Source organism: Canis aureus, chromosome 17 (assembly GCF_053574225.1).
Source record: "Canis aureus isolate CA01 chromosome 17, VMU_Caureus_v.1.0, whole genome shotgun sequence".
Taxonomy (NCBI): domain Eukaryota; kingdom Metazoa; phylum Chordata; class Mammalia; order Carnivora; family Canidae; genus Canis; species Canis aureus.
In genome coordinates, this window is record NC_135627.1 from 538384 (window position 1) to 565340 (window position 26957).

General features: G+C 53.3%; 1 protein-coding gene across 4 annotated transcripts in view; it reads right to left on the bottom strand.

Annotated features, from left to right (window-relative positions):
• Window positions 1–26957, bottom strand: part of TFDP1 (transcription factor Dp-1) — a 41932-nt gene that overhangs the window by 5073 nt on the left and 9902 nt on the right. For 3 of the 4 annotated variants that reach the window (XM_077854859.1, XM_077854858.1, XM_077854856.1), the window contains exons 3-10: window positions 17205–17271; window positions 8689–8795; window positions 5312–5433; window positions 4075–4240; window positions 3555–3698; window positions 2956–3024; window positions 1027–1178; window positions 166–332 (exon numbers count right to left, since the gene is read on the bottom strand). In XM_077854859.1, coding sequence (XP_077710985.1) covers window positions 166–332; window positions 1027–1178; window positions 2956–3024; window positions 3555–3698; window positions 4075–4240; window positions 5312–5433; window positions 8689–8795; window positions 17205–17271 — 994 coding nt within the window. Of the gene's footprint in view, window positions 1–165; window positions 333–1026; window positions 1179–2955; window positions 3025–3554; window positions 3699–4074; window positions 4241–5311; window positions 5434–8688; window positions 8796–17204; window positions 17272–21924; window positions 21967–26957 lie in introns of those variants that run through there. The other variant, XM_077854857.1, reaches the window with a different exon arrangement.

Here is a 26957-nt window from a genome sequence, read left to right on the forward strand (position 1 = left end):
AGCCTGCCGGCCCTGTACCCTACCCGCCTCACGGCCCCAGGGCCCCCTTCCTGGCTGAGTCCACTCCTGGTGCCCAGTGCTGGATTTGGCCTCTGCAAAGGCGGGCCACACATCCAGAGCGGGGATCTGGCCCCATGGCCACCAAGGGGACCGGACAAGACTGACCTGTCACATAGGGTTCCAGTGCTTTCGGCACCAAACTCCTAGCCATCTTCAGGTCTTCAGCAGAGCAGCTTCCGGACTCCAGCCCACAGGCCATCCCCATGCGCTTCAGCACTTCTATGTCATCGTGGATCTCAAACGTGTTGTCAAAGTTGAAGAGATACTCAAACCTGAGAGACAAAGTCGCCACCGGAAAATGAACCACATGCCACGTTCCTGACGGTGCAGGCATGTGGGGCACACGGGACACATGGGGCCCCAAGCAGTGTCACTCAGCCCAGCCTCCCAGGACCTTTTCTCATCTGGCATCCCACAAAACCCATCACCGCAGAAGCAGCAGGCATCACAGAGCTGAGCGTGGGGCAACTGCCCACACCTCAGGCCAATGCTGAAACTGAACACTGGCTACTGCTTGTACAAGGTTTAAACGGATGCGCTAATAATAACCCTGAGAGATTTTACATTTTAAGAGATAAACACAAAACCAGGGATGTGAAAAAGAAGTCTATCATCTCATTACACTGAAAGACTATATACAATAATCACAAATTAGATACTTCTATAAAGAAGTAAGTGGGGGCAGCCCGGGTGGCTCAGCAGTTTAGCATCCCCTTTGGCCCAGGGCGTGATCCTGGAGACCCGGGATTGAGTCCCACGTCGGGCTCCCTGCATGGAGCCTGCTTCTCCCTCTGCCTGTGTCTCTGCCTCTCTCTCTCTCTCTCTGTGTCTCTCATGAATAAATAAATAAAATCTTAAAAAAAAAAAGTGAACATGCTACTTCTGAGTGTGACAGTGGCTTTCTCCACGCTGACCTGAGGCTCAGCTGGGACCTCAGAGTAGGGGCCCACTCATCAATGGACCTACTTGTCGTTGGAAATGCTGCAGTCGATCACGGTCTTCTTGCTGGTATTGACGATGATGAAGGGCAGGTGGATGACGGAGTTGGGGGGCGGCGGCCGGCTGGCCTGCTGCTCCGCCTGGCGGTTCCTCTGCACCAAATTCTTGAAGGCAATTTGCTAAAAAAGATGAGCCACCAGCACGCTGCTCACACCAGCTGCCACCAATCGAAGGCCTTGTCCATAGGTGTCCCAACAACTCTGCCCAACCCCACAGGACAGCAACAGGGGTCAGGCCCGTGAGAGGCCAGAGCAAACCAGGGGGAGACGCAGGCCCCGTTGAGGGCTCAGCAGAGGATGCACACCCTGAACACCAAACAGCCCAAGGGGAATGGAGGCAAATGCTCAGGCCACTGAGATAAAAACGTCTCCCGGGAATGGTTAAAAGAAACGCATCAATGCTGGATGTTCCATTCCTCCTGCCCCTCTGGGTCCCGAGAAGGCAGACATGGGGCCATGCCCCCATACGGACCTGGAGCAGCAAACATCTGCAGACCCGCTGGCACAGGGCTCTGAGGGTGTGGGCCCTGAGCTCTGCAGTGACGTACACCTTCACCATAACTCGCGTGTGGTCAGGTTAAAGCCAGGAAGCACCCCTCCCTCCTCAGCTAGCCCCAGGCCACAGCGCCTGGGAGGGGACTTGGGGCTCACAGCTAGGCAGGAGAGGCAGTGACTGGATATTTTAAAGTAGCCTCGTGTGCTGTGGATATCACAGGGAACTGAGCCGAAGAGAGGGACCACTGCTGACAGACATGCACGTGCTGCCCTACTGCCCTCTGCAGCCACATCCTGTCCACCAAAGCACTCCCTGCACCAAAGGCTAGGGTGGAGGAGTGACCGAGGTACCCCGTGCCGAGTGCACCCAGCATGGCTAGACTACACCCTCCGCTGCAGTCTGCAGGCACTGGGCCAGCAGCTATCACTAAGCCTCTCACTGACCCCTCCCCTCTGCTTTCTCCCGTGTTTGAAGATCTCCTGACATCAGCCACCAGGCCTGTCCTCAGACCCCACTGCACTTCCCCCAGGACCCCAGGGTTCCCCATGCTCCCTCCAACCTTACCATGGGGCCTGTGGCTTCACAGCCCTGGGGTCCATGAGCACCTCAATAAATCACGGCTAAGCCATGTCCCCTTCCTTGGCCAACCACCAGTTCCACAGCAGCTGACTCGCACACCGTAGGCCCCAGCTGGATGGCCCAGTGCCACACAGCCTCAATCCAGGGACCAGCCCCCACTCCAGCAAGCTCCTGGTATGTTTGTTATTTCTGCTTCCAACCCTGAATGGGCATCTCCAGGACCCTACAGGGATGGGGATGGCGGCACACGTCCCCCAACCACACATGCTGCCCATCTCACACCCCTGGTCTGGGGTTTGGTACTCAGAACGCACTTCATACCTGTCCCTGGGGAAGCTTCACATGCTACCTTCCACAAGGCATCCCTCCCGTCATTTAGACTGTGATAAGCAGCACGCGTGCAGCACATGTGCTCACCCATACATCCATTCTCTCTGGGAAGAAGACCCTCATCTGTGAAAGTTTACATCAAGGACACCTGTGCCCGACTCAGTGGGTGCTTGTGAAATGTGCATTCAGATCTCAAAGCAGAGATTTTCCCCAGGAGGTAGGCACCAAGGCTGCACGGCACTGAGCCCTAGGTATTCTATGTTTCTTCCCAGCCATGCACTCCAGCGCAGGGTTTGCAAGCGAGGTGTGGTTAAGAAATGAACAGTAACACAGGACAGTTAGGATAACACCCTGGTAAAAGCCCTCCATCTGCATGCAAGGCGCACAGGCACGGGACGCGGCAGTGGATCACAGGGCACAGGGGATGCCATAGCAGGAGGGAGCCAGACCAGCAGACACAAAGCAGCTGCCTCCAGAGAGCAGCACCCTTACCTGCAGGATGAGCTCCTGAAGCTGAGACTGTTTCTGCTTAATCCTTTCAAGTCTCCTCTGTCTCTCCACCTTCAAAACAAAGATGGTGGCATCATATTCCATCTAGCAGTGCCCCCTAGGGACATGCTCCCTGGCCTGTTTGCTAAACTAACAGCATGGAAACAGATGGCCTATAGCACGTGGCACATGTCCTGGGACAAAGGGGAGTTTCTTTAATCTCAAAACCACACCCTCCACTCCATCTTCTCTTATCTTCTGGACACGGCAGTGTCTTCGGACACAGCAGCTATAAAACTCAAACCTCAGCTGTCAGGATTCAGAATTTATCTATGCTGGGGATCAGCAACCGCGGCCAGGCAGGCCACCTCCTCGCCAGTGCCCACAGAGCACGGAGAGGCTAGACGGATGGCATGCCAATGTCTGGTGAGCAGGCGTGGGGCCTGGGGAAGCAGCCGACCCCCGGTCCAGGCCAGGAACACACAGCTTCAAACCCTGAGTGGGCACCTCCAGCACACACACCAGAAATGCCCACCCCAAACACACTACACAGGGGGCACATCTACAAGGGCACAGCGGGAAACAGGTGGTTAGCCGCATACCTCTAAATTCTGACATTCCTGAGCCGAATTGGTGGGTAGACCAATCCACTTGATCTCCTTCTTCTCCTTAGAGATGATGTTCATGGCCATCAGCACATTTAAGGCATCATAGACTCGCCGTCTTATGTTCTTCTGGTCGTAAGCCTGGGGAGGATAGAGCATAAGTTTCCCAAACCATCCAGAGCAGCTCACAGGTGGACACTTGAACGCCACACTCAACCACATGCAGGGAAGCACACCACCAACCCGCCTTATGCCCTGTGAACACACCAGCTGTGGCTAGATGGCTCCTAGCGCATCCCCACAGATCTCCAAGGGAGTCTCTACAGGGAGCTGACCCAACAGGAGCCAGAGCCCACGCATGACACCATCTGGGGATGATAAAGTGTCATACTGCCGAAAGATCCAGAAAATTCTTTTGTGTTGTTCTCTGAACTTGTGTGTCTCAAGTAGTTCCAGAGAAAACAAGAGTGAGCAGTACGACGCCAGGGCGTCTCCCTGCCATGCGGCACATACTCACGGATTCGTTTGGTAGGATATGGTTATCGGCAGCACTGAACTCTGCAACCAGCTCGTCGGCCACCTCGTTGTAGGACGTGGTCCCCTTCCTCTGCACCTTCTCGCACACCTTCATGGAGAAGTGCCTTAGGCCTTTCCCGTTCTTCTCCCCTTTCCTGTGGCGTTTCCTTCAAAAATACAAAGGAACAGTGGTGCCCTCAGCACCAGCCCCAGGGGACACACATGTCCACCCACAGGCTAGCAAGCTGGGTATGGGCCGAGACCCCAGGTGTGGCCCTGGGGACCTGGCTCGTCTGCAGAGTGCACTGGGCACAGCCCTGGGGCCAAGGCTCTCTTGCTTTCTTTAGGGGCCAGAAAACAGACTTTTAGGTGGCCAGGCCTCACATCTCCATCAGCTCCCAGGAAAAACAGGGTAGACACACATCAGATATGCAGGAGCCAGTGCACATCTGATGTGTACTGATACACCAACATTGCTTCTTAAAAAGATGCCCACTGACACAGAATTATGCAAGTTTTACTGCAAATTTAAGAACTTTTAGGGAAAATTTGAGCAGGCCAGGAGCCAAGGCGATGTGGAGACCATGACAGCCATGTGGCAGTGGGCACCCGACACTGAAGACCACAGTGTGCTTCAAATTGGGGGAAAGCCACTGTCTCAACTTTTTAAGTCACCACGTCAAGGGAAGGGTGGCTCTGGACAGACACCTTGCTGGGTGATTCAGGGAATCACGGTTTTTGCTTTGGAACCAATACAGACATAATTCCCAAAAGGTTTTTGTTTTTAAGGAAAGTCACAGAGCTGACCTCCGAGTAAAATTATTTCCTCACTAGGCTGCTTACTGGAAGACAGGGTCAAGGTGACAGTGGGCCGGGACCCTCCTACAGGTGGGTGTCACCCGTGGAACAGCAGTTACAGAGCCACAGCGGGTGAGGCTATGTGAGATCCACCACATTTGCACACTCTTCCCTAGATGCTACTTTCCAGTGCAGAAAACGGAAAAAGTGCCAAAGTCACCAAAGTGCTGAGAAGCCAGCTTCCTCGTCTTCTTCCGATCGCATGTTGGCCACCCTCCATGGTGCAGACCCCTCCCCCCAAACCGCAGGGAGGCGGCCCCCTGCAGCCAGACTTCTCCTTTACGAGGAAAAGTGTACCCTGACTACATCTTTTCTGGGCATGACGGCCAGCCCTCATGGCCCAGAGAGCTGGAGGTTATAATTCTAGGCAATGTGCTCACCCGGCAGACCAAGGTGAGGGGTCTGAAGGCTGGTTCTGTGAGACAAAGTGAGTGTTAGGGGTGTGTGGGCTTCCTACCACGATAGTGTTGGGCGCTGCAGGTCTCTGAGGCGTACCAATTACCTACAGTCAAAAGAGACAATTCAGAACACAATCAGAAATGTCCCGCATATGACCCTGCCATTTTACATTTCCCATCATCTACAGCCACTGCTGAGCTCCATTAGCTAAGAAATTCAGAGAACACGGTCACGTGAGCCCCTGACAGCTGACCCTGCTGAGTTAGACGCCATCGATCAGCACTTGTGCCCTCATCGACCTCAGGTGTGTCCCCGGGTTCACCAGAAGAGGCAGGAAATGCCCCCACACCAGCGAGCCCCACGGAACAGCAGGCACCAAGGAGGTGGTGGAGAGCGGGGGCACCTACAGAGTAAGCCTCAGGGTACATCCCCACTGTTCCTCTTGCCCTAGTTCACTTGCCCTTCCCTTCAGGGACATGGACAAGGATGAAGCCCTCTCTTTCAGGGCTCCCCAAGTGAGACCAAAACACAAAGAGGAAAACTCTCGGAACAAAGGGATCACAGAGCAGGCCTTGTGGTGCCCCACCAGCCCACCCGTGTGTGGGAGCCTCACCCCAACAGCGGCTTCATGGGGGACCTGGCACCCTAAACACTGCAGTGGAAGGTGGCAGTTAGCACCAGCAGCAAAAGACACACTCCAGGCAAGAGCGGCTCAGGGGACGGCAGTGTGACCTGCCCTGCACGTGGTTGAGTCTGAGCACCCCACGCCATCTCTTCACAGAAGAAAGGGAAAGCCTGCTTTGTCTTTGACAAAGACTCGGAATTCGGTCTTGTGAACATGCAAATATTCCCATGGGGGACAGACACACTGCTGTGTATAGTCAAGTAAAAATCCCAGTTTTCTAAGATCTTGTACATGTCTCCACCCACATCACAGAGCTGATGCAGGAAACAGTTCAGAAACCTGACATCCCAATCGGAGAAGGACAAACATTATATGTTCTCATTCATTTGGGGAATATAAAAAATAGTGAAAGGGAATAAAGGGGAAAGGAGAAAAAATGAGTGGGAAATATCAGAAATGGAGACAGAACATGAGAGACTCCTAACTCTGGGAAACGAACTAGGGGTGGTGGAAGGGGAGGTGGGCGGGGAGTGAGGGTGACTGGGTGACGGGCACTGAGGGGGGCACTTGACGGGATGAGCACTGGGTGTTATTCTATATGTTGGCAAATTGAACTCCAATAAAAAATAAATTTATTAAAGAAAAAGAAAAAAAAAAAAAGAAAGAAACCTGACATCCCAGCATCTACACAGCTGAGTGCCCCAGGGCCATTATGCCACTGTCCAACGAGTCACCCTCAGGCTCCAGGTGCTAGGGCAGCCCTTCGCAGGGGCAGGGCGCACCCTAGGGTCTCTCTGTGTCCACTGGGCAGCCAGGGGGACATCCCTTGGGCCCCTTCTTAGCAGGATGAGTGTGCTACCTGCCATGGCTGTGGGATAGCTGACTGGGCACTTTGTCCTAGGTCAGGTCACCTGTCAGTGCTAATGACCCACAAACCACAGAAAGAAAAATGTTCTCAATTTCATTCTTTTAATTCACATTTGATCATTTTCTAATGATCACAGATTCATCACAGTGTTTTCCAAACTGTGGATCACTCATTCAAAAGCCATGAAATCAACAGCATACTTTCTGAAAAAAAAAAAAGAGGTCAACAGAGACAAATTCCCAGAGAGGAGGCACACCTCCTGAACCTTCTGATTCTTTTAAATAAACATATGCATTTAAAGGGCCCTGGGTCACTGTGGAGAACGTGCTTCTGCCGAGGCCCAGGGCCACCAGTTTGGGAAAACACGGAGCCCTGTCACTCGTGGCACTTCCTGGACGTATACTACGCAGACTTGGTTGGCTACATTCTCAGGAGAATGGATTTAGGACACCGACACCCACACGGACGGGAAGGAGCATCACCAGAGGGCTACCTGACACCTGGTCCAGGCCCCCACAGCCAGCACACTTGCTCTTGTCTTCTCCCTAAGCTGGACCTCCTCACGCATCTGGTCCACAATGAGAACGAAAGTCAGAGGACCAGGCATACAGCAGGTACTCAATAACCGTTCACAGTGAACATGGCCTCCCTGGATGACAGAAGGCTGTTCTCTCTCTGGTCCTCTCCTACAAACTGTGCCCGCAGGCACTGACTCTGGCGGGGCTGCAGCCCAAGCTCCTCATGAGCCCAAGCCACGCTCACATCACATGAAGACGAGGCTCCGCAGCCACAACGCGCCCGTCCTTCTGTCCTCAAGTGCCTGGCAGATGGAGTTGAGAGACATTCGGACATGTACTCGGCTGCTCACCCTGCTGGGCTTCACAAGGGAGTTACCATCTCTAACTCCACTCCGAAACCACCAGGCTCCAACCAGAGATGTAACTTTAGGTCTGATAAAGTTTAAGGCACCAACAGACAAATGTGCATGTTAATTTTCTTCCCTACTATCTACAGCCACAAAAAGAGATGGATTCTCAATTAAGGAGGTATTCCCAAGCTATGTCCGATACACAGTACCTAAAAATAAAATGAGTTACAGAATAAAACAAAACAGAATATTTAACTTACATCAAAAACACATTTATTAAAAGCTATGATGAGCCAAATATCACAGCAACTCTCTAAGAAAAGCAGTCACGCCTACTGACGGGGGCTAAGTGACGGGACGCATCCACAGTTACCCGGGAGCTCAGATCTGAGCAAGCTCAGGTGGGCAGTCAACATCCTCCTCTTGATGCTACACATGGCCCAGGAGTCAGGGAGGCTTCAATCTGACTGAGATCCGTCAAGAAGGGCCCACTGAATCCCACAGGTGATCAATACACAGGGGCGCCCAGCACGGGCTGAGGAGAGCAGACCCACCTCTGCCCCCTTTTATCAGGTGGGGCAGTCAGGGACACACCTGTCCCAGTACCCTGACAGTCTACAGAGCCCTAAGCCCACTGTGTGCTCCACAGGGACCCCATCCCAGGCAGGGAGTGTCCACCCTAAGGAGGGTCAAGGCTGGGTGCTGCCACCCACACACAACTCAACACGGCTTCCCCAGGGCAGACTCGGGACCCATGGGCACACGGCACAGGCCAGGAAGCTGCCGGGCCTAAGCCAGGCCCCACTGTCCAGTCACACCTGCAGGCAGGCCTGGTCCAGGGGAGTGCACGCTGGCACCCCGAAATCTGGCACTATCCCAGCACAGTGAGCATTCGAGAGGGAACAGCAGAAGGCAAACCTCACACCCCGACCTCCGCACCATAGCCTAAGAGGCCACCATCCAGAATATGCAAGCCCACCTCCCCAGGGCCCCTTACCACTTGCTGTGCAATGTTGACATTGGACTGTCCGAATGTTTTTGGCAACAGCTGCTTCCCCAGCGTGTTCACTGCAGAGGGGTGGACAGCTACCAAGGACACCACACCTACAATGTGAGGAGGTAACAGGTTAGTTCCGTTCTGGGGATTAAGGCTAAACATGACAGCTTCAGGATGATGAGGCTTCTGATGACAGGTCCCTACTTTACCCACCTTAGGTCTGTGGGTCAGTTCAAATCCTTCTAAGTTTAACTCACACCTCACAGCACCTGCATGGACACGACCACCTGCTCTCCCACCCAATTAGCCCCTCCTGGGTGCTTTCATGTCAGGAGGCAGAGCTCAGGGGCTGCAAGCACATCACCAACCTGCCCCAAGTCCCTGTGGAGTTGCCTGCTCACGTAGACTGTTCTGCAGGGACCCCCCAGGGATCTGAGGATACCAGCTCTTGAAAGACTACAATTGTGACAATTAGAGGCAACTTATGTTCTAGCATTTCTCTGTGTGCAAAACTAGTTTAGAAATTGAACAATCGGGGCACCTGGGCAGCTCAGGGCGTGATCCCACAGTCCCAGGATCAAGTCCTGCATCGGGCTCCCCGCAGGGAGCCTGCTTTTCCCTCTGCATGTGTCTCTGCCCCTTTCTCTCTGTGTCTCTCATAAATGAATAAATAAAATCTTGAAAAAAAGAAAAGAAAAGAAAAGAAAAGAAAAGAAAAGAAAAGAAAAGAAAAGAAAAGAAAAGAAAAGAAAAATGAAATGCCTGGTGACGAAGATGCCCCCTCTTTGAACACGCAGATGACCTCATCACAAAGCAAAGGGGAAGGATACATGATGAACAGAAACACTCATTCCAAGCATTAGAGTTCTGTGTGCCTGGCTCTGTCCTTGGTGCTAGGGATACAACAGTGAATAAAAATGATAAAACATGTTATCTTGGGATGCCTGGGTGGCTCAGCGGTTGAGTGTCTGCCTCTGGTTCAGGGCGTGATCTGGGAATCCGGGATCGAGTCCCACATCAGGCTCCTTGCAAGGAGCCAGCCTCTCCCTCTGCCTAGGTCTCTGCCTCTCTGTTTCTCAAATAAATAAATAAATAAATAAATAAATAAATAAATAAATACATACATACATACATACTTTTAAAAAAAGCCATCTTATATATTAAATAATAAAATCAAAAGAAGTAGAAATGATAAAAATTCAAAACATAAAAATGAAGCCCTTGCCCTGACGGCATGAGAAGACAGAGCGGAAATAAATAAAGAGAGTGCGTACAAGAGACAGTGATGCCCGGGAAAATAGGTGGAGGGTGGAGACCCTCAGAGTGTGCTTGGTCCACGTCCTATGGAGAAGGGCCAGAGCACCCCCAGGAAGAAGCAGACCAACTCCCCCTCTCCTGGTCACTGGGTCACTGCCCTACGGGGAGAAGAGGAACCCTGCTGGCTCCTGGAGCAGACTGGCCTCCTGTGGCTGCCACCGCAGGGGAGAACAGGATCCTGAGAGGGGGATGGGAAGAAGGGGGGACCGGCTGGGGGATGGGGAAGGGAAGGGGGGAATCTGCAGGAGGATGGGGGGACCTGAGGGGGATGGGGGGTAGGGTGGTGGCTCACGCCAGGCAGCAGCAGATGTCATTTCCTTCATTTCACGAGGCCATCTAGCCCAGCCTGAAGGTTCATTTTTTGTGCCCTTTAAAAGTCCATGCATTTTAAAGAACAGACTTTGCTAAACAGTGAATCCTACAGCCACACACAAAAACCAAATAATTTCTGAACAGCAGAAGTTGACCAAACCAACTGGCTAAATATTAGTATTTTTACCAACCAACACCAATAGATATTTATTTTCTGTAAATATATGCCTTGTTTTTATTTTCCTTTAAACACAGAGATCTATATCGTAGCAAAAACAAATTTTTAACAATTGTTTTAGGTACGCAAAATGTTTTAAAAGACAAAAAGCAAAATTATTCTACTTTGTATAGAGAGATTTAAAACATACAAATCTATCACTTTTCAGATTCATGTATAGATTAGCTTTAACCTATTATTCCTAGGTTTCTAGGAATACTGGATTGATTCATTAAAAAAGATAAAAATGGGTTTTTTCAGTCTGCAAATGACACACTGCCAACATCAGGCGGTTCTTAGGACACGTCTTAGCGCTTACTTTGCGCGTCACGTAAATGAAGACAGAACACAGGACTGCTGCACTGGGCGCAGCCGCTTTTCTCGGGCTAGACCTGCAGGTCCAGATGCAAGTGCTCCCACTCATAGAAGGCAACACAAACCACCCAGAACCACAGGAAGGTCCTTCTGTAAAATAACATGCTTAGAGCCCCAGGGATCTCAGGGAGCAAGGGGGAGCAGAGAGGCAGATGTGTACCCAGAGCCCTTTCCTGGACAGTGGTAGCAGCTGTCCTTTCCACCAGGGGCTCTTCCTCGTTTTGTTGAGAGAAACTTCAATACAAAGAATTGCTTTGAAGCAGTCCTGCTCCCACAAAACCTAGATTTAACTATGACCATTTTACCCTATTTGCTGAAGAGGCCTGAAAAGCAGAGGTAAGCTTCCCGCCCGCAGACCCGCCCTATCCCCAGCTGCTGCCAGAGGGCTTGGAGGATGCACCATCTGTGCCTGTGAATCCAAGAAAATACAAGCATTACTCATGTGGGCCTTTGAAATCTCAAAGAAAGCTGACTTGTATCACATCTTCTTGCATCTGCGCTCACCCCGTTGCTGGGACCATCCTGACAGATCTAGCGGGTTCCTGCGGTGCTGAGCCACTACTCTGTGCTAGCAGGCTGGCTGTGCGGGCGCACAGATGCTCCTAAATGCAGTAGTTAATGTTGGGCAGGCCTCCTCCTGCTGAGTCTCCCAAGGGCAGGTGCACCAAAGGGAACGTGTGCTCCAGGTGACCATCTGCATTTCGGGCTTTGGCCCAGCACATCCATGCACACACACACACACACACACGCCCACCCAGCAAGTATCCATCTCCCAAGTTCCTGTCAACTGCTGACTCAGGAAGACATGTCCCTTTTTGTCAATCTCAAGGATGGAATTTCATTTCTGGTTTAATGTGATCACAGAAATTAGAATTGTTTAACATCCTCTTCTGACAAGGACCACCACACACTCAACCCCTCACATGGGGGACGGGAACCAGTTTAGTCACAACACCGGCCTAGAGATCTACTCACTAGAATACTGTGAACTGGACTTCAAGCCATTTATTTAGGGAAATATGCAAGGTATTTTCAAATATAACATCATGAAATGGAGGATTCCTTTCCTAGCAAGAAAATGCACTAGGAACATACGTGATCTGAACTGCTCTAACTGTAACAGTAAAAGGATCCTAAAAATACTATGTAATCATATTATAATAATCACAATCCATTAATATCTATAGGTTTTAAGATATCTTAAATGATGAAATTATGGGGTTTAATATTTTCTTGGACATAATTTTAACCATTTTTAAGTTCTGAGAACTTCCTATCCTGCCCACCACACCAGACACTCTGTGCACTGATGTGGCTGAAAGGGCCATTAGAACTGGTGCCAGAGAAGGTCTGCCCCAGGCGATGGCAGGTGCTACCCCACACAGTGGGCACTGGATCACCACCAATGGTGTCCTTCTCAGGATGAGCTCACTTGGGGACCATCACGACAGCCACGCCACCCCACGTGCTCACTGCTCCCCAGCCAAGCACCCTGAAGGGGGAAACGGGCTCTGCAGGTGCCGCCCCCTGCCCTGGTCTGAGGGGCACTGCATCTCAGGACTCTCCGGACACTGGCTCGGACAGTGGCAGGTGGACGACGCCCTCACTGCTTATTTGTGCAGCACCTGTCTCTTTTGCACCGTGGCAGTCATAGCAAGCCCAGCAGCAGGGTTCAGAGGTTGGGACGTCATCTAGGCTTTAGGTGTCCCCTGGGTTCACACAGCTGGGAGGAGATAAGCTGGGGCCTCTGTGGCACATGCCCCGGGGGGCCGAGTGAGTTCTGCCATTTCCTCCTGCACAGGGTCCTTTCCCAACCGCCGCACGAATATCAGCCTGGACCAACCCACCATGTGTGCAGGCGCATGCGCCTCTGGGAGGGAACAGTGTCCATGTCTCTAGAATCACACAGCAACACCAGGCTTTCAGCCACACGGCACCACTGAAATCTCACCTCCCCTGCCTTAGAACCCTTCCAAGGGGAGACACAACAGTGATGCAGAAGCGGGAGGTGTCTGTCACCAGCCAGACGTGCATCTGCCCCCCCCCCCCCCACACACACACACGGAGCGCACACAGGCACAGAGCTGTTCGGGAAAAGGACGGGTCTCTGTCAACAATCAACATGTCTTACAACTCTCCACCAAGAAGGCACCAGGCGACAATGGGCAGCACTAGGAACTCCAGGAATGGCCCAGCGACAGACAAGTTAAGTCACACAACCACGGGGACAGGACAAGCACACGCCAACAGGACACACCTGTATGCCGCCATCGGAGAGTGTGTACAGAATAGTGAATACACACATACATGTACCTTTACATTTTTAACTGAATTCTGAAGTACCCTTGCAGTTTCTGCAGTGAGCATGTTTGATAAATAAGAACTTTGCCGAAGGGGTGTGAGTAAGGCTGATGGGCCAACAGAGATTGGGTGAGAGGAAGAAGGCTGGCTGTGTGCAGAGGGCAGGCAGGCAGCAGGCGCATCGGGAGCAGAGGGTGCCCGCGTGGCAGGGGACAACGGCCTGAACCCCAAAGCAGCAGCCGGATGGCTGAAGAAGAGAACCAGGCAGGAGCATCAGCAAGAAACTGGGCCAGCAAAGCACCTGGACAGACCCAACCAGCACGAAGGCCCGGGAGCAGAGGGGCTCAGACCCACTGGGCCACCAGGACCCAAAACATGGCTGCTGCGGGTATGCAGGGCTGGGCATTCACGTGTTTGGTGCAGCCATGCACATGAGCCACGTGGTCCAGTACCCAGTCCTGAGCATCTGCTCAGAACACAGGAACAAAAGTGCATGCAAAGGTTCACACGGCATCACCACCACTGGCAAAACACCAGAAGCAACCCAGTGCCGTCACACATAGGATTCACCATCGCCAATGGCATCGGGGGCTCTGGCCCTCAGGGCCAGGGGTACAGAATGTGGTGACTTCAGTGCGTTTTTCTGGGGGGGAACAGCTTTCTGAATCTTGCAACTGTGACGACTAACAGGATAAGCCCACTTGCCAAGGTGCCCGTTCTCAGCTGCCCATTCACAGGCCAGCCAGGGCTGCTCTGGAACCAGTAAGCCGACTTCAGGGAAGAGAGACCACCCTCCAGAACTACCCGACAAAGGTTCTCAGAGCAGAAGCTGGGTTTCCTCAAGGAGGAAGGAGCGCTGCCTTAGGGTTAGAGCCCCGGCCCCTGCCTGTGTCCAGCCTGCAGATTTCAGACCTGCCAACCCCCTCATCAACTGGGACAACTCCATGAAACAAGCCTCTCTCACATGCACAGCATGCCTCCCACAGTCTCTGCCTCTGGAGAAGCCTGTGGACACTGGGATCTGGAAATGGGCCCCACACAGCAGCAAAAAGACACAGGCAGAAGAGAGTCATGGGCAGCACTGGAGGCCAAGATGGTGAGCTGAGTTGCCGTCAGGACCCAACCAACAGGGCAAGAGCTGCAAAGCCCGCATGGGAGCATGTGGGACCCCAGTGTGAGGGGCATCCTGGCCAGAACCTGGGCAGGAGCAGGCGGGGGAGGCCTCATCAGTACCAGCTGGGGGCAAAAGGGTCCCCAGGGTGCAGTGCAATTCAGGTACTGGCCTGTTCCCAAATTCTCAGTGGGTAGACTGGAAAGTTGGGGCAAACTGGCCTGGCAGGCACAGCACACAGGGTACAGTGAGACTAGCCCCTGCCCTGCAATGCCCAACCCGCACCGGGCCCGGGCCACAGCCCTCTTCGTGACTTCTCCCCACACAGTTGAACCGCTACAGTGAAAGCCAGCTCCTGCCCCTCACAGGCACTCCACAGAGACCCGCTCTCTGGCACACACCACTGGCCATGATGACTCCGGGCTCCTGGAAAGGCTGGTGCACAGGGTCTGGCCTCACTCACCGTGACCCACGCTGAGCTTGTGCCAAATGTCCTCGGGAAGTGCCTGCAGTGACCACTGAATCAGACAACACGGCGCAGGGACACCTGGGTGGCTCAGTGGTTGAGCATCTGCCTTTGGCCTAGGGCGTGATCCCAGAGTCCAGGGATCGAGCCCCACATCGGGCTGCCTACACAGAACCTGCTTCTCCCTTTGCCTGTGTCTCTGCCTCTCTCTCCGTGTCTCTCATGAATACATAAATAAAATCTACAAAAAAAAAAAAAAAGACAACGCGATGCAACACCCAAGGTCTCCTCAACCAAATGAAACACCAATGAATGACCCAAAGTGAACAGCTCAAATCAGCAGCTGCTTTAGTCTGTTGCCTAAAATTAACCTCAAAATCTCGGAGCCCAAAGCAAAGGAGGCTGCAGGTAGAAACAGTCTCGACGGGCAGATGATACGGGATAGAGCCTGTGCACCAGAAGGCGGCATTCAGGCACCTGGTCCCACTCCCTCAGGGCCAGACCAGCACCTAGCAGCCCGGCCCCACAAACAGCTCTGTATTAAAACAACTTCTGTGGAAGTGCATGAGAAGCCTGCACGGGCAGCAGGTCGCAGAGATGGTGTGGGGCAGGAGCCCCACAAGGAACCCGAGCACCTGCGAGGCGTCCTGGTCCTGGAGGGGCACAGATGCAGAGGCAGAAGCCAGGAGAACCTCGAGGGGCAGAACACAGAACCCGCTGCAGGGCGCACAGGGGGCTGCAGGGGGGCCAGATCACACTAAGGAGACACCAAGTACTTTAGCACTTGTCAGCAGGCAACTGACACCAGAATGTTGCCTCGTGGACTCAAGGAGCTGTTTTCTGGTGCCTCTCAAGCCTCTGCCTCACCATCAAACTCTGCAGGACACAGCTATTCATAAGCAGGGAAAGGGGACAAGCAGCCTGTGATAACAAGCAAGGCTCTCAGAGTATCCCAACAGTGAAGAATTCAATGTAAACACCAGAATGAAAGATTTCCATCATTTCCAAAGGAACAAAGTTTGTGGGGTTTTTTTCATGGTTATTTCTGCTCCATCAGTTTGACAAAACATGTCATGCCTACAACTCCTGAAATGCTAAGTGTCCTGCTAATTAACAGTGTCTCTCACTCATGCAATCTATGGACAGTGAAAGCTACACACTGAGCCCCTTGGTGGACTCTCCAACCCTACGCAGGAAGCTGAAGAGCAAGGGATCCACAAAGAAGCAGGACTCTGCCTATGGCCTTCACAAAAGCAGAGAAACCAGGAGAGCAAGTGGAGGCAGCAGCCAGCAGGATAAGGAAGCGCACCAGCCGAGCCTGGACAGGGCGCAGGCCAAGGGCCCTGAAGGGCAAGAGAGCCTCCATGGGCATCTGAAGGTGACATCCCAAAGCAACAGAGGGGACGGAGCATGAGCCCACTGCCCCAAACCACATTGGCCTGCTGAGCCACACAGGCAAGGGCCCCATGGGGCAGGAGTGGCTGGGCTGCCATCCCACTTGCCACAGCAGACAGGCAGGAAGGGGCTAGGACACAACACCCAGCTCTAACTCCCCTGAAGCTACAGCGGGACCCAAGAGGTCACTTGTGCAGGCCTCAGCCTGGCTGGTGTGGACAGAGAAGAGGCAGTGAAGTGACCCAGCCACTATGAGCTCCATAGTCTCACACATCCACGCTGGAAGGAGCATCTCCTCTGATGCAACACTTCCACAGCTAGCCTACCCAAGGAGACAACTAGCACACTCTGACATGATCACTACAAGGGGAACCATGGGGCCCTCGGGAAAAGTGGCTTTGACCAATCCACCCCCATGCTCACCCCTCAACTCCAATGAGCCACTGAACAGACACACACGGCTTCCTGACGAGGAAGATGCTCATCCGCACATGAGGTATGCACCACAAGCCTTGCATCTGAGTCTGTTCTGGTTGGGGCCCGTGTCCAGAGCAGACACCTGAAGAGCCGTGAGGTGGAGGAAACCATGTGACCTGGGTTCTCAGCACCTCACATTCCCGAATTTCTGCAAACAGTATGTGGCTTACACACCAAAATGAACTGCACCACAGATGTGTGCCTGCAGGTGGTGTCTGGTTGACTTCACTGGGGGGCCCAGGCACCCTCAAAGCAGGACTCTTGCACCAAAGAAACTCACACATACACCACATGGAACACTCGTACAACAGAATGGCGTTAGGGATCCCTGGGTGGCTCAGTGGTTTAGCGCCTGTGCCTTTGGCCCAGGGCACGATCCTGGAATCCCGGGATCGAGTCCCATGTGAGGCTCCGGGCATGAAGCCTGCTTCTCCCTCTGCCTGTGTCTCTGCCTCTCTTTCTCTCTGTCTATCATGAATAAATAAATAAAATCTTTAAAAAAAAAAAACAAAAACAGAATGGCGTTTCAGAAAGAGGCGCCTTACCTTTTCCAGGACTAAGATTCTGGTCTATGAAGACCTTGAGTTCTCCGTTGGCTTCAATTAGACCGGCCTGCGGAAAGCAACAACAACAATAAATAGGACATCTGGGAGGACAAGCCAGCCTGTCTGAGCGGCGCATAAAATAAAGCATGAAAGACCACATGGCCGTGGTGATGCAAACAAGTGCAGGAAGCTGTGCAGGGAGTGCAGGGCCTCCCCAGTGCTGAGCTCTCTAACTGGACACTCAGTGTGAAAAAAGATCACGTGAAGACTTCAGCCTTTGAAAGTAAGCCCTTGACCCGTTAGTCAAACAGCTTTTGTCTGTTAGATCAACGTACATATTACATGGCAAGTATGAGAGCAGCAGGGGCACACCTTGGGTAAGCATGAAAATTCATCTAACCATCTTGAAAGCAGACTAGTGATTGACCTGAGAAGAGGGCATGGTCACAGCCCTGGACATAGCAGTTCCTCCTGAAACTGGGCGTAAAGTACTTATATGCACAACAGGGGACACAGCAGGATGGCAGGGGTGCCTGACACCCTGGGCGCCCCATCTCATGAGTGGGGCAACCACGTGCAGATGCCAGGCCACACCCATACAGCGGTGCCTGCTGACAGCACGAGCACACTGGGGGCACCAGGGAAATAAGGTCACAACCCATGGCACACAATGCACAGGGAGGGTCTGCAGGACCACCTAGGACACTACAAGTGGTCGTGTCCAGGTCTAGGAATGATTGCTGACGTGCTTTCTGCTTTTGTCTCTTCTAGATTTTCCACTGGAAAAATGGAGACTTGCATAAGTTAGTTGTGGGCACCTGCACTGTTAGTGCCTATTGTGATGCCAGCATCCTTGAGTTCAGAGCCAAGAGCTCCTCCATCCCCACCAGGCATCAACAGAGGGCGTCTGCATGCCTCACTGAATCAACACAGGCAGCTCTGCTGGGGATGGGGGGGTGCCTGGGAAACCAAGCCTCCTAACACACCTGCCTTGCCACATGCACTACTTACACCAGCTCATACACGTGTACACATACACGGGTGTACACACACATCCATACAGAGGCATCAACACCCACACATGAACACGCATGTGCCTAAGTACACGCATGCACACAAATCACAACACAGGTCAGTTCATCTCAAGAGACAAGTCTCTTCTCCCTCCTGCTCAGGCTTCTGACCACCAGCAGCCAGCACAGTGGAATTTCTGGCCTGGTGAGAGCACCCCCCCCCCACCCCAGAATGCCTAGTTGCTCAGGGACTCACACCTATGTCCACCCACAGGAACCATGCATTCACAGAAGCTCACGTCTGTGTGCTGGAGGCTCCTCATGGGATGTGTGAGCACAGGCCAGCCTGTAAGCAGATCTAAGCCCAGCTTCCAGCATCATCTTGCTCCTCCAGGAAGCCAGGGTATCCGAAGCCCCATCATCTTCCCACCCTGAGCAAATGCAGTCCCCAGGGGCCACAGCTTGAGGCTCCAGGGGCCATGGCTTGAGGCCAGAGCCTGTGTCCTATGAGGAGCCTGAGGTTTGCAGCTTCCAGAAGCACATCTCCCAAGCACACATGTGGCAGTGATGAGCCTGGAGTACACACAAGCACAGCTCACCTGAACCTGGCATGGGAGAACCCCCACCTCAGGCCCCGCGGCATCCCAGGGGTGGGTTTACGGTCTCTACTGGATGCACAGTGAACAAACTAAATGCATCATCCACACAAGAAACCAAGAGTATATATCCCAACTCACTGACTCCACCTGAGATGGAAGTCAGGCCTACACATGTGAGGGACTACCTGCACAGCCTTGGAGCCCAGCAAAGCTTCCTGGACTCTCCAAAACCCCAACTTCCCAAAGAAACCAAGGGACCAAGTGTGTGTGCCCAGGAGGACAATGGCAGATTGAGGCCTGGCTGGGTTAGAAGATCACTGGCCAGGAAGTGGGTGAGGAAGACTTTCCACTTGCCGATGGAGCCCAAAACAGACTGGTCCCAGCAAACAGGCTCCAAGTGCCCCAGAGCCACAAGACACCAAGTACCTTGAAGCGAGGACCTAGCTATAGCAGGAGAGTGCCTCAGTGCCCCCACAATGACAGCAGCACCTGTCAGACAGCCCCAGACACCCCCCTCCCCGGCACATCACCGGCGCTGGCAGCTCCTCCTTCCCACAGCCCCAAGGGCTCCTCAATCCCATAGATGTGGCCCTGAAGGCCCTGTCCACAATCCTTCACACCAGAGCAGATGCATGAGTGGACGCTGGACAAAGACCCGATGAGAACAGGGCCTGACTGCCCTCACGAGTCTACCCCGGTAGGACTCGTGGGACCCAGCATCTGCCCTGATCTGGTGCCACTGCACGTGCCGCTCTGGCGCTCACTGGCCGTTCACTGGAATGCCAAGAATGCTGCCACCCCTGTCCCATAGAGATGGCGCTCATGGTTGGCACAGCAGTGGCACAACCCTAGCAACCCTCACAACCCAAAGCAAGAACCAAGCTGGGAAGCCCCAAGTCCCCCTGGGGAACACCCAGTCTGACTCGAGCTATAGGTCAGAGCAGCCCGTCCTCCCTGGAACAGAAGGGCTTCATCTTTCCCCACCACGGGCTGCCTGCAGTAGCACCCAATGGGCGGCCTGGGCGGGAAGAGACCAGCACAACCTTTTCTGGAAAAGTCTGGGAATGGATGAAGAGGCCAGTCCCTACCAGTCTCAATGTCAGGACCCAGAGCTGAGGAGCCACTGGAGAACCAACGGACAAGACATAAAGGAAGGCAGCTGCAGAGCCCAGAGGATGAAGGAGCCACACAAGCACTGGACAAGAGACAGGTCCCCCACAAGTATCAGGTCTGCTCCGTGATACCAGGAAAACCCTCACATGAACCCTGAGTGCTCATGCTCGGTCAGATTCCTCTTGTACTCCCAAAGAGCTCGTGTAAAAGGGGGGCTGGGAATTTTAATATGGGCGGTGCACCCACCACCTGTGCAGCAGGCCGGGCCCAGCCTCACTCTGTCCCGTGAGAGCCCAGTGATGGGCAGTGGCCAGGCACAAAGCGGCTGCAACATCCAGAGCATACTGTCCCAGCAGCACGAGTCCAGATCTCAGGCTGGGAAGACCCTGACGCAGTTTGCCCTTCACTGTTAGACCAGCAGCACACAGGCCACCACCACCAGACGCTGGCAGCCCCCCAGGTGCGACAACGCCTGGAGGCTATAGGTGCCATTTCTGGAAATGCACTGCCTCTGATGGGATCATCTGCCCAGAGCTGCCAGGTCAGGAAAGACACACCTGTCTTATTCCCAAGCCTGGTTTTCAGTTCGGAGCCTAAGAACCACAGGACAACAAATCTGACCTAGAAAGAAGCTAAGCAGCTGGCAACCAGCTCCTGTGGACGCCTACACTGTCCACACTCAGGACGGTGACCAGTTTACCCCACAGCAAGTCTTCCAGACACAGAAATGATCTGTTTGGAGACAGAACATGTGTCAGAATCACAAGAGGTGCGAGCTTGTCTTTCACTAACAAAATGAGAAAAACAAAAACACTACTTTTAATGCTCTTGTTCACGGGTGATGTGGAGAACAGCTTGTACCCCAAGCCTGGGGGATGGTGACCAACATATGAGACAGAACTGGGAAACCACGGGCCCCAGGCACTCTGCTGGGGCTGGGGAGTCAGGCTCCAGGAAGTCGCCACACCATCAGGCAGACCTGTCCTCGCCTGGGGGCGAGGTGGGAACAGAGATGGCGAGATGGTATGCTGTGTCCCACTGTGGGTCACCAGGAGAGGTGACAAGGCCCGTGGGTACAGCTGCCGTGGAGGCCAGTGCTTTGGGTACACACTTTCTGGTGGCTGCAGAGCCGGGCAGTGTCTCCACTGCAACCCAGCCACTCCCAAATTCTGACCCACAGAAACCCTGCAGGAGAATAAACATTTACTATTATTTTAACCACTGAGCTTTGGGGTCCTTTGTTTCACAGCAATGACGACAGTGGTCAATCGTTTTGCTACAGAATCTAAGGGGAAAAAAATGCTTCTTTTCGTCAACTGGGAAGTCATTCAATATATTTCTGAAACAAACTTTAACAGTAGCACACAGATTTGGCACAAATTTCCTGGTGTAAGACCACTCATTGCCAATTATCAAAGACAAACAGCCATGACCAAAGTAACGTATCTAGGTTTCCTGACCTCAGACAACAGCACCTGATGAGTGCGTCCACAAGGAGCGATGGCCTGGGAGTAAGCGAGCCCTGTGGTGCCCGGCTGGCAGGATCACCGCTGACTACTCAGGCAGCAGAGGCCTGGCAGCTGCGATACCAAGCAGGACACTCTTGAGGCCAACTGGCTTCCCTGTACGGATGACCTACACTGGCTCCAGTGCTGGTTCATCCTGCCCAACTGCCCACACTCACAGCACAACACAGTTTCCACACGAAGCCCAGGCCCCACCCAGCTCGCATCCCCCAATTCCGCTCTCTGTGGAGAGACACACTTGAGTGCAGCAGGCTGTGCAGGTCTACTTCATCTGGAGGTGCACAGCCCACGAGGGCTGCACCCCTCCCGTGCGCAGCAGGTACAGTGGCCCACGACAGCAGCAGAAGCGTGAGGACAGAGTCTTTATACTCAAAATGCAAACCTACCCTCCAGTAAGAAAAACACCAAAATGCTAAATTTGTGTTAACACATAAACCAAAAGCAGAAGCACTCGTGTGCCACAACTAACCGTTTTTCTTACAAACATGGCATTCATCCTTTCATGTTTGTGCTACATGAAAACAAAACCAGCTGCTATGTTCTCATGTGGGCAACGAGGATCCCGCTCCCACAGAAAGTCACCAAGCCGCCTGGAGAGCTGAGCCAACTGCAAGGGCAGACAGAAAGGGGATTAAGACCACTTTAGATGATTCACAGAACGAGCCAGAAGTCACCAGGCTCCAGGCTTCAGAAAGTCCACCCATGTCCCTCCAAGCGCCCTCTACCCCCCACAAGGCGCGAGGGCCACAGCAAGGCCCTGCCTCATCCTGCCGCCCACCCTGGATCTCCTCCCCCTCCACCCACCCCATCATCGCCCCCTACCCCCATCCTCTCCCTGAAACACACCCCATGAGACAGACTCCCTCTGGGCGCCCGCATGACAAGCAGGACAGAGCCCCAGAGCTCAGGGCCCGTTGGAGATGAAGCCTGTGACAGGGCAGCAGGGCGCAGCTCCCGGTGGGAGGGGAGGCCAGGGCTGCCTCACTGCCCCCCTCCATGGGCAGGCCCCATGCTTCCCACCACCTCTGCACACTTTCTACTTCCAAACAGGTTACCTACCACGGAATACAAGTCCCCACGGGGGAACAGAAGCCCCTTAAGGCAGGACAGAGGCCTGGGCAGACAACCCCCATGGCAAGTCCAGATCGAAGCGGTCCCCCAGCCCGGCACGGAGGCTGGGAAGGGCTGAGTGGTGGCACCCAAGCAGCCACTGTTAAGTCTCAAACAAATGGCAAGACTCTCCAACAGAACTTCACCTCCTAGAAGAGGCAGTAGGCTAGTCATTCAAAGACAGAAGCATGAAAGCACCCAAACGGGGCCAATGAACGGATGGAGAGTCAATGAGGACATGGAAACGTGGAAAAGCCAGCAGAGAAAGAGAAACCTACACACAGATCTCCTCAGGGACAGTCACACAAAACGTGGGGCACCTGAAGGAAGCTACAAGGGCCTTGAGAGAGGGACCACCCTCCTCTACTGACCTTGCCCCCAGCCCCCAGTGATACTCCTTACAGGGGCCCCTTTGCACACGCAGCGGTGGCCAGCACCCAACCACAGTATCAGAAGCACGTCTGGGCCGAGGGGGCATGGAGTGCTGCTGGGAGTGCCGGCAGGAGGCAGACACAGTGCTACCAGCAGTGATGGGTGTGGAAGAGGGCAGTGGAGTCCTTCCACAGAGGCCAACAGAGACACCAACTCCCAGGAATCACAGCACCCACGGGGCCACACAGGAGACTCCCTGGCTCCCTGATGGATACACGCCACAGCCACGGGGCAGAAACCTCAACACTGCAAATCATACCACAGAATGCCAAACGCTGCTCAACACCTCCCGTTTCAGGGGGGACCTGCAGTGGGACCTGGCCCTCACTCCACCCCATGGGTCCCATGTAGACCCTCCCTCAAATGCAGAGCCACAGGACAGGGCCTCCAGCACCAAGGACAGGGCAAGTCCAGTGGACACAGCGGACACAGCCTGCGGGCACCCTGCAGGCTCCCAGGGTGGGAGGTAAGGGGGAACCACCTAATCCCCTCTCCATGAGTGAGGCCTGACCTAGTGATGGGATCTGCAAAGGCCAGGTCAGGTTTCAGGAGCTGGGTCTTGCTGGCTCGTCTCTCTCTCCCTGTGTGTCTGTGGATCTCACTCCAACCCTCCCCTCTCTCTCCCCTGCTGCTCCCTTGCTCTGGCAACACAAGCTACCCCGCAGCAGGCCCACAAGGCAGGGAACTCAAGGCAACCCCCCCACCGCAGCCCAGAAGTGCACGAACCCCACCACGGACCAGGTGAGAGAGCTCAGATGCAGTCCTGCCCACAGGGACCTCAAGGTATTGGGACTCTTCAGGTCCTAGACTGGAAGCCAGTGCAGCTGCAGCCAAATTGGACAATAGCAGCACACTTCCAGGTGGCCTGAGTGAGCCGAGAAACACTGACTGAGCAGGGCATGAGGACTTGCCTAAGCCAGAGCCCTCCTCAACTCTGCGCACTTTCCTGCCTTCCCCACCTGCCGCCAGTCCAGTCCTTGCACAGAAAGGGCACCACAGGAATATAAAAATTAGTGAAAGGGAATAAAGGGAAAGGAGAGTGGATGAATGAAAATATCAGTGAGGGTGACAGAACATGAGAGACACCTAACACTGGGAAACGAACAAGGGGTAGTGGAAGGGGAGGTGGGTGGGGGGTTGGGGTGATTGGGTGATGGGCACTGAGGGGGGCACTTGGTGGGATGAGCACTGGGTGTTATGCTAAATGTTGGCAAATCAACTCCAATAAAAAAATTTTTTTTAAAAAGGCACCACAGTAATCTCACAAAGCAACTGGAGGCAGCACACTACGCAAAAAAACTATAAGGTAGAGTTACAGTTTATCACATAAAAAAACGGTTCCAAGTGGACAAAAGAATAAAGTAGAAATGATACAAGTAGGAGCACTATATCCAGCACCCCTGCCGTAAACAGCACAGTGAGCTGGCCCTCCTGCCTCCACCCAATCTGCCTGCCCCACAGAGACGCCAGCATACTTCCAAGGTTGCCCACAAAGTGCCACTGCAAGAGCCTGCCAATAAGGGTGCTTGTCCCAACTGTGCTTACAGAGGAGGAAGCTCCTGAAGACAAACTAAATGCCCATCAGCAGAACCAAAATACATGAACACATCCAAACAAAATACTAGCTTGACACTGACACGAATCGTTCACATCCCCAGACACTAGCTCTCCAACAATACTAACAAACTATTGTGCATTATTTTGGGTATTTTTAGAGATACACACCAGAATACTTAATGAGGAGGCAACATGTTTGTAACCAGCTTCACAATCACTCAGGCGGAGACACAGATAAACGGCCACAAGCAAGATTACTCAGGATGGGGATGGGGTGCAGGAGGTCACCACCATATTCTCTCTGCACTTGCACATCGGTCTCAAATGTTCCACGAAAGTATTATCTTATTTATATTTATAGTTACCAGTGTATCTAGGAGAAGCTGTGCAGTAAGACAGCAGGGAACAGAATGTGGAAGTTCATTTACATCAAACTGTACAATAGATGTGCAAGTTTAAACACACACCTGGGAGTTACCCCCGCAAATCACCACCAGAGTATTGACAGTAGAGTCACCTGGACTATGACTTTTAGTAACTGCTGGCTTTCTGCTATCCTTTCAGTTCTTACTGAAACACTGTGTTCTGTAACTAGATAAAGCATAAGGCTGGATAAAACAAAGCATGTGGGGTCCCAAGGGTAACAAGATCTAGAGATGATAAGGGACGGGTAAGGATGCAGCCTAGATGGGAGGTCAGGACCCAGAGGGGGAACCACAGAAATGAAACCAAGATAGTAGAAGAGCCAATGGAGCAGAGGCCCATGTCCACAGACCAGACAGAGCAGGATGGAAGGTCACAGAATGCTGGCCCTGAGCCACAGGCAGGACAGTGGTGGCTGGAGAGTAGAAGGGCAAGTTTGAAGAGGAAAAGGAGCGGCTCACACCAGGAGGGCACTCCAGTGAGCTGCCATAAGAAACCCAGACTCTCAAGAGAGAGCCTCAAGTCCACGGTCAGGGCGACCCGGGAGGGAGGAGTCAAATTTGCCAATCCCAGTAAGTTGAGGGGAAAGGGTGAGGCACAGGTGAGATAGACTGGGGCGGGGCGGGGGGGGGGGGGAGGGTATTGTGACCAAGATTTCTGAAGTTTCAGTGAGCACGTGGGCGCTCTGCCAGGAGCCAAGTAGACTTGAGTCGTTCTTGCCGCCCCGGCCCCTAACCAGTCAGTACAGTTGAACTCAGCAGTGGAGGCAAACCTCCCAGCATCCCCCATTACTTGGATTCCACTCCGTGCAGGAACGCCCATACCCCTTGGCTTCAGCACCATCACTTGAGACACAGGATAAACTGTCTCCATCCACCTCTGCCCCACTCCACCCACCCAGCTGGACCCAAATGTCAACCAAATGCGGAATCAATGAACTACCATCCCCACCCCGCTTCAAAGAGCACAGGTAGCCAATTGCCTCCTAGTCACACCAAAACACAAGGTTCTGTGTTTCTCCCTGGATTTGTCTCTCTTACTCCCCAGAGTTACAACCCTTCCTAGACACACGCAGCCAGAACCACAGCATCTGCTTTTCCTCCTTATCTGACTGCACTCTGCACTTCACCCTTTGCCTTTTTGCCAGAAAAATGTCAAATTTATTCTAGAGCATGCAAAAATACAAAGTCTCAGGAAGATATAACATGGCTGCAAAACAATTTTTAAATATTTGCCTACACCTCACTTTCTGGCGTTCCTGTAGCCAACCTGCTAAGGCAGCTGCACATGTTACATACTGCATTTTCACACCTGCTGAGCAGGGGAGGCTGCTCACAGGGCCTGACAGGGTCTCCAAATGGCAGGTTGGGCTGCAATTCATCACTAAGTCACCCCCAGTACACCAGGAGTCCACCTTCTTTATAATGACAAGGTCTGAACCAACCAGATGGCCATACCGAGTGCTCTCTCCTTAACCAAAGTCCATGCTGTTGAACTGCCCCACACCCACCCTTCTGATGGGCCTGCCCCAGCTTCCACCCCTAAAGGGGGAGCCCCAGAGTCTGAGAGTTCCTGCAGCCCACCTCCCATGCAATTCGTCCAACTAGTCAGGGCAATCTGGAGAATGTGGGGCAGACAGCTGTCTATGGAGAGACTGAGGGTGAGGAGAGGCATGCGGCTGGACGGGGCTGCAGACCCTGGGCACCCAATGGCGAAGCAGCATCCCCTACACCCTGTCTCTGGCAGTCTCTGCCCCCTGCACCCCAACTCGGTTCCCAAGTTCAAGCCCTAAGAAGGAGCTGGTCCCTCAGCCACACCAGGAGGGGGTCCTCTCCCAGAGCTGACTGGACCAACTGCTTGCAGCTGCGGAGAGCGTCTACGAGGACCTTCTATGAGCTCCAAGTTTTTCAACGCCCTCCACCTTACTGTGAGAACCTGTCCAAGTGCTGCCAGACGGGGTGGGACATGTGATATGCCAGC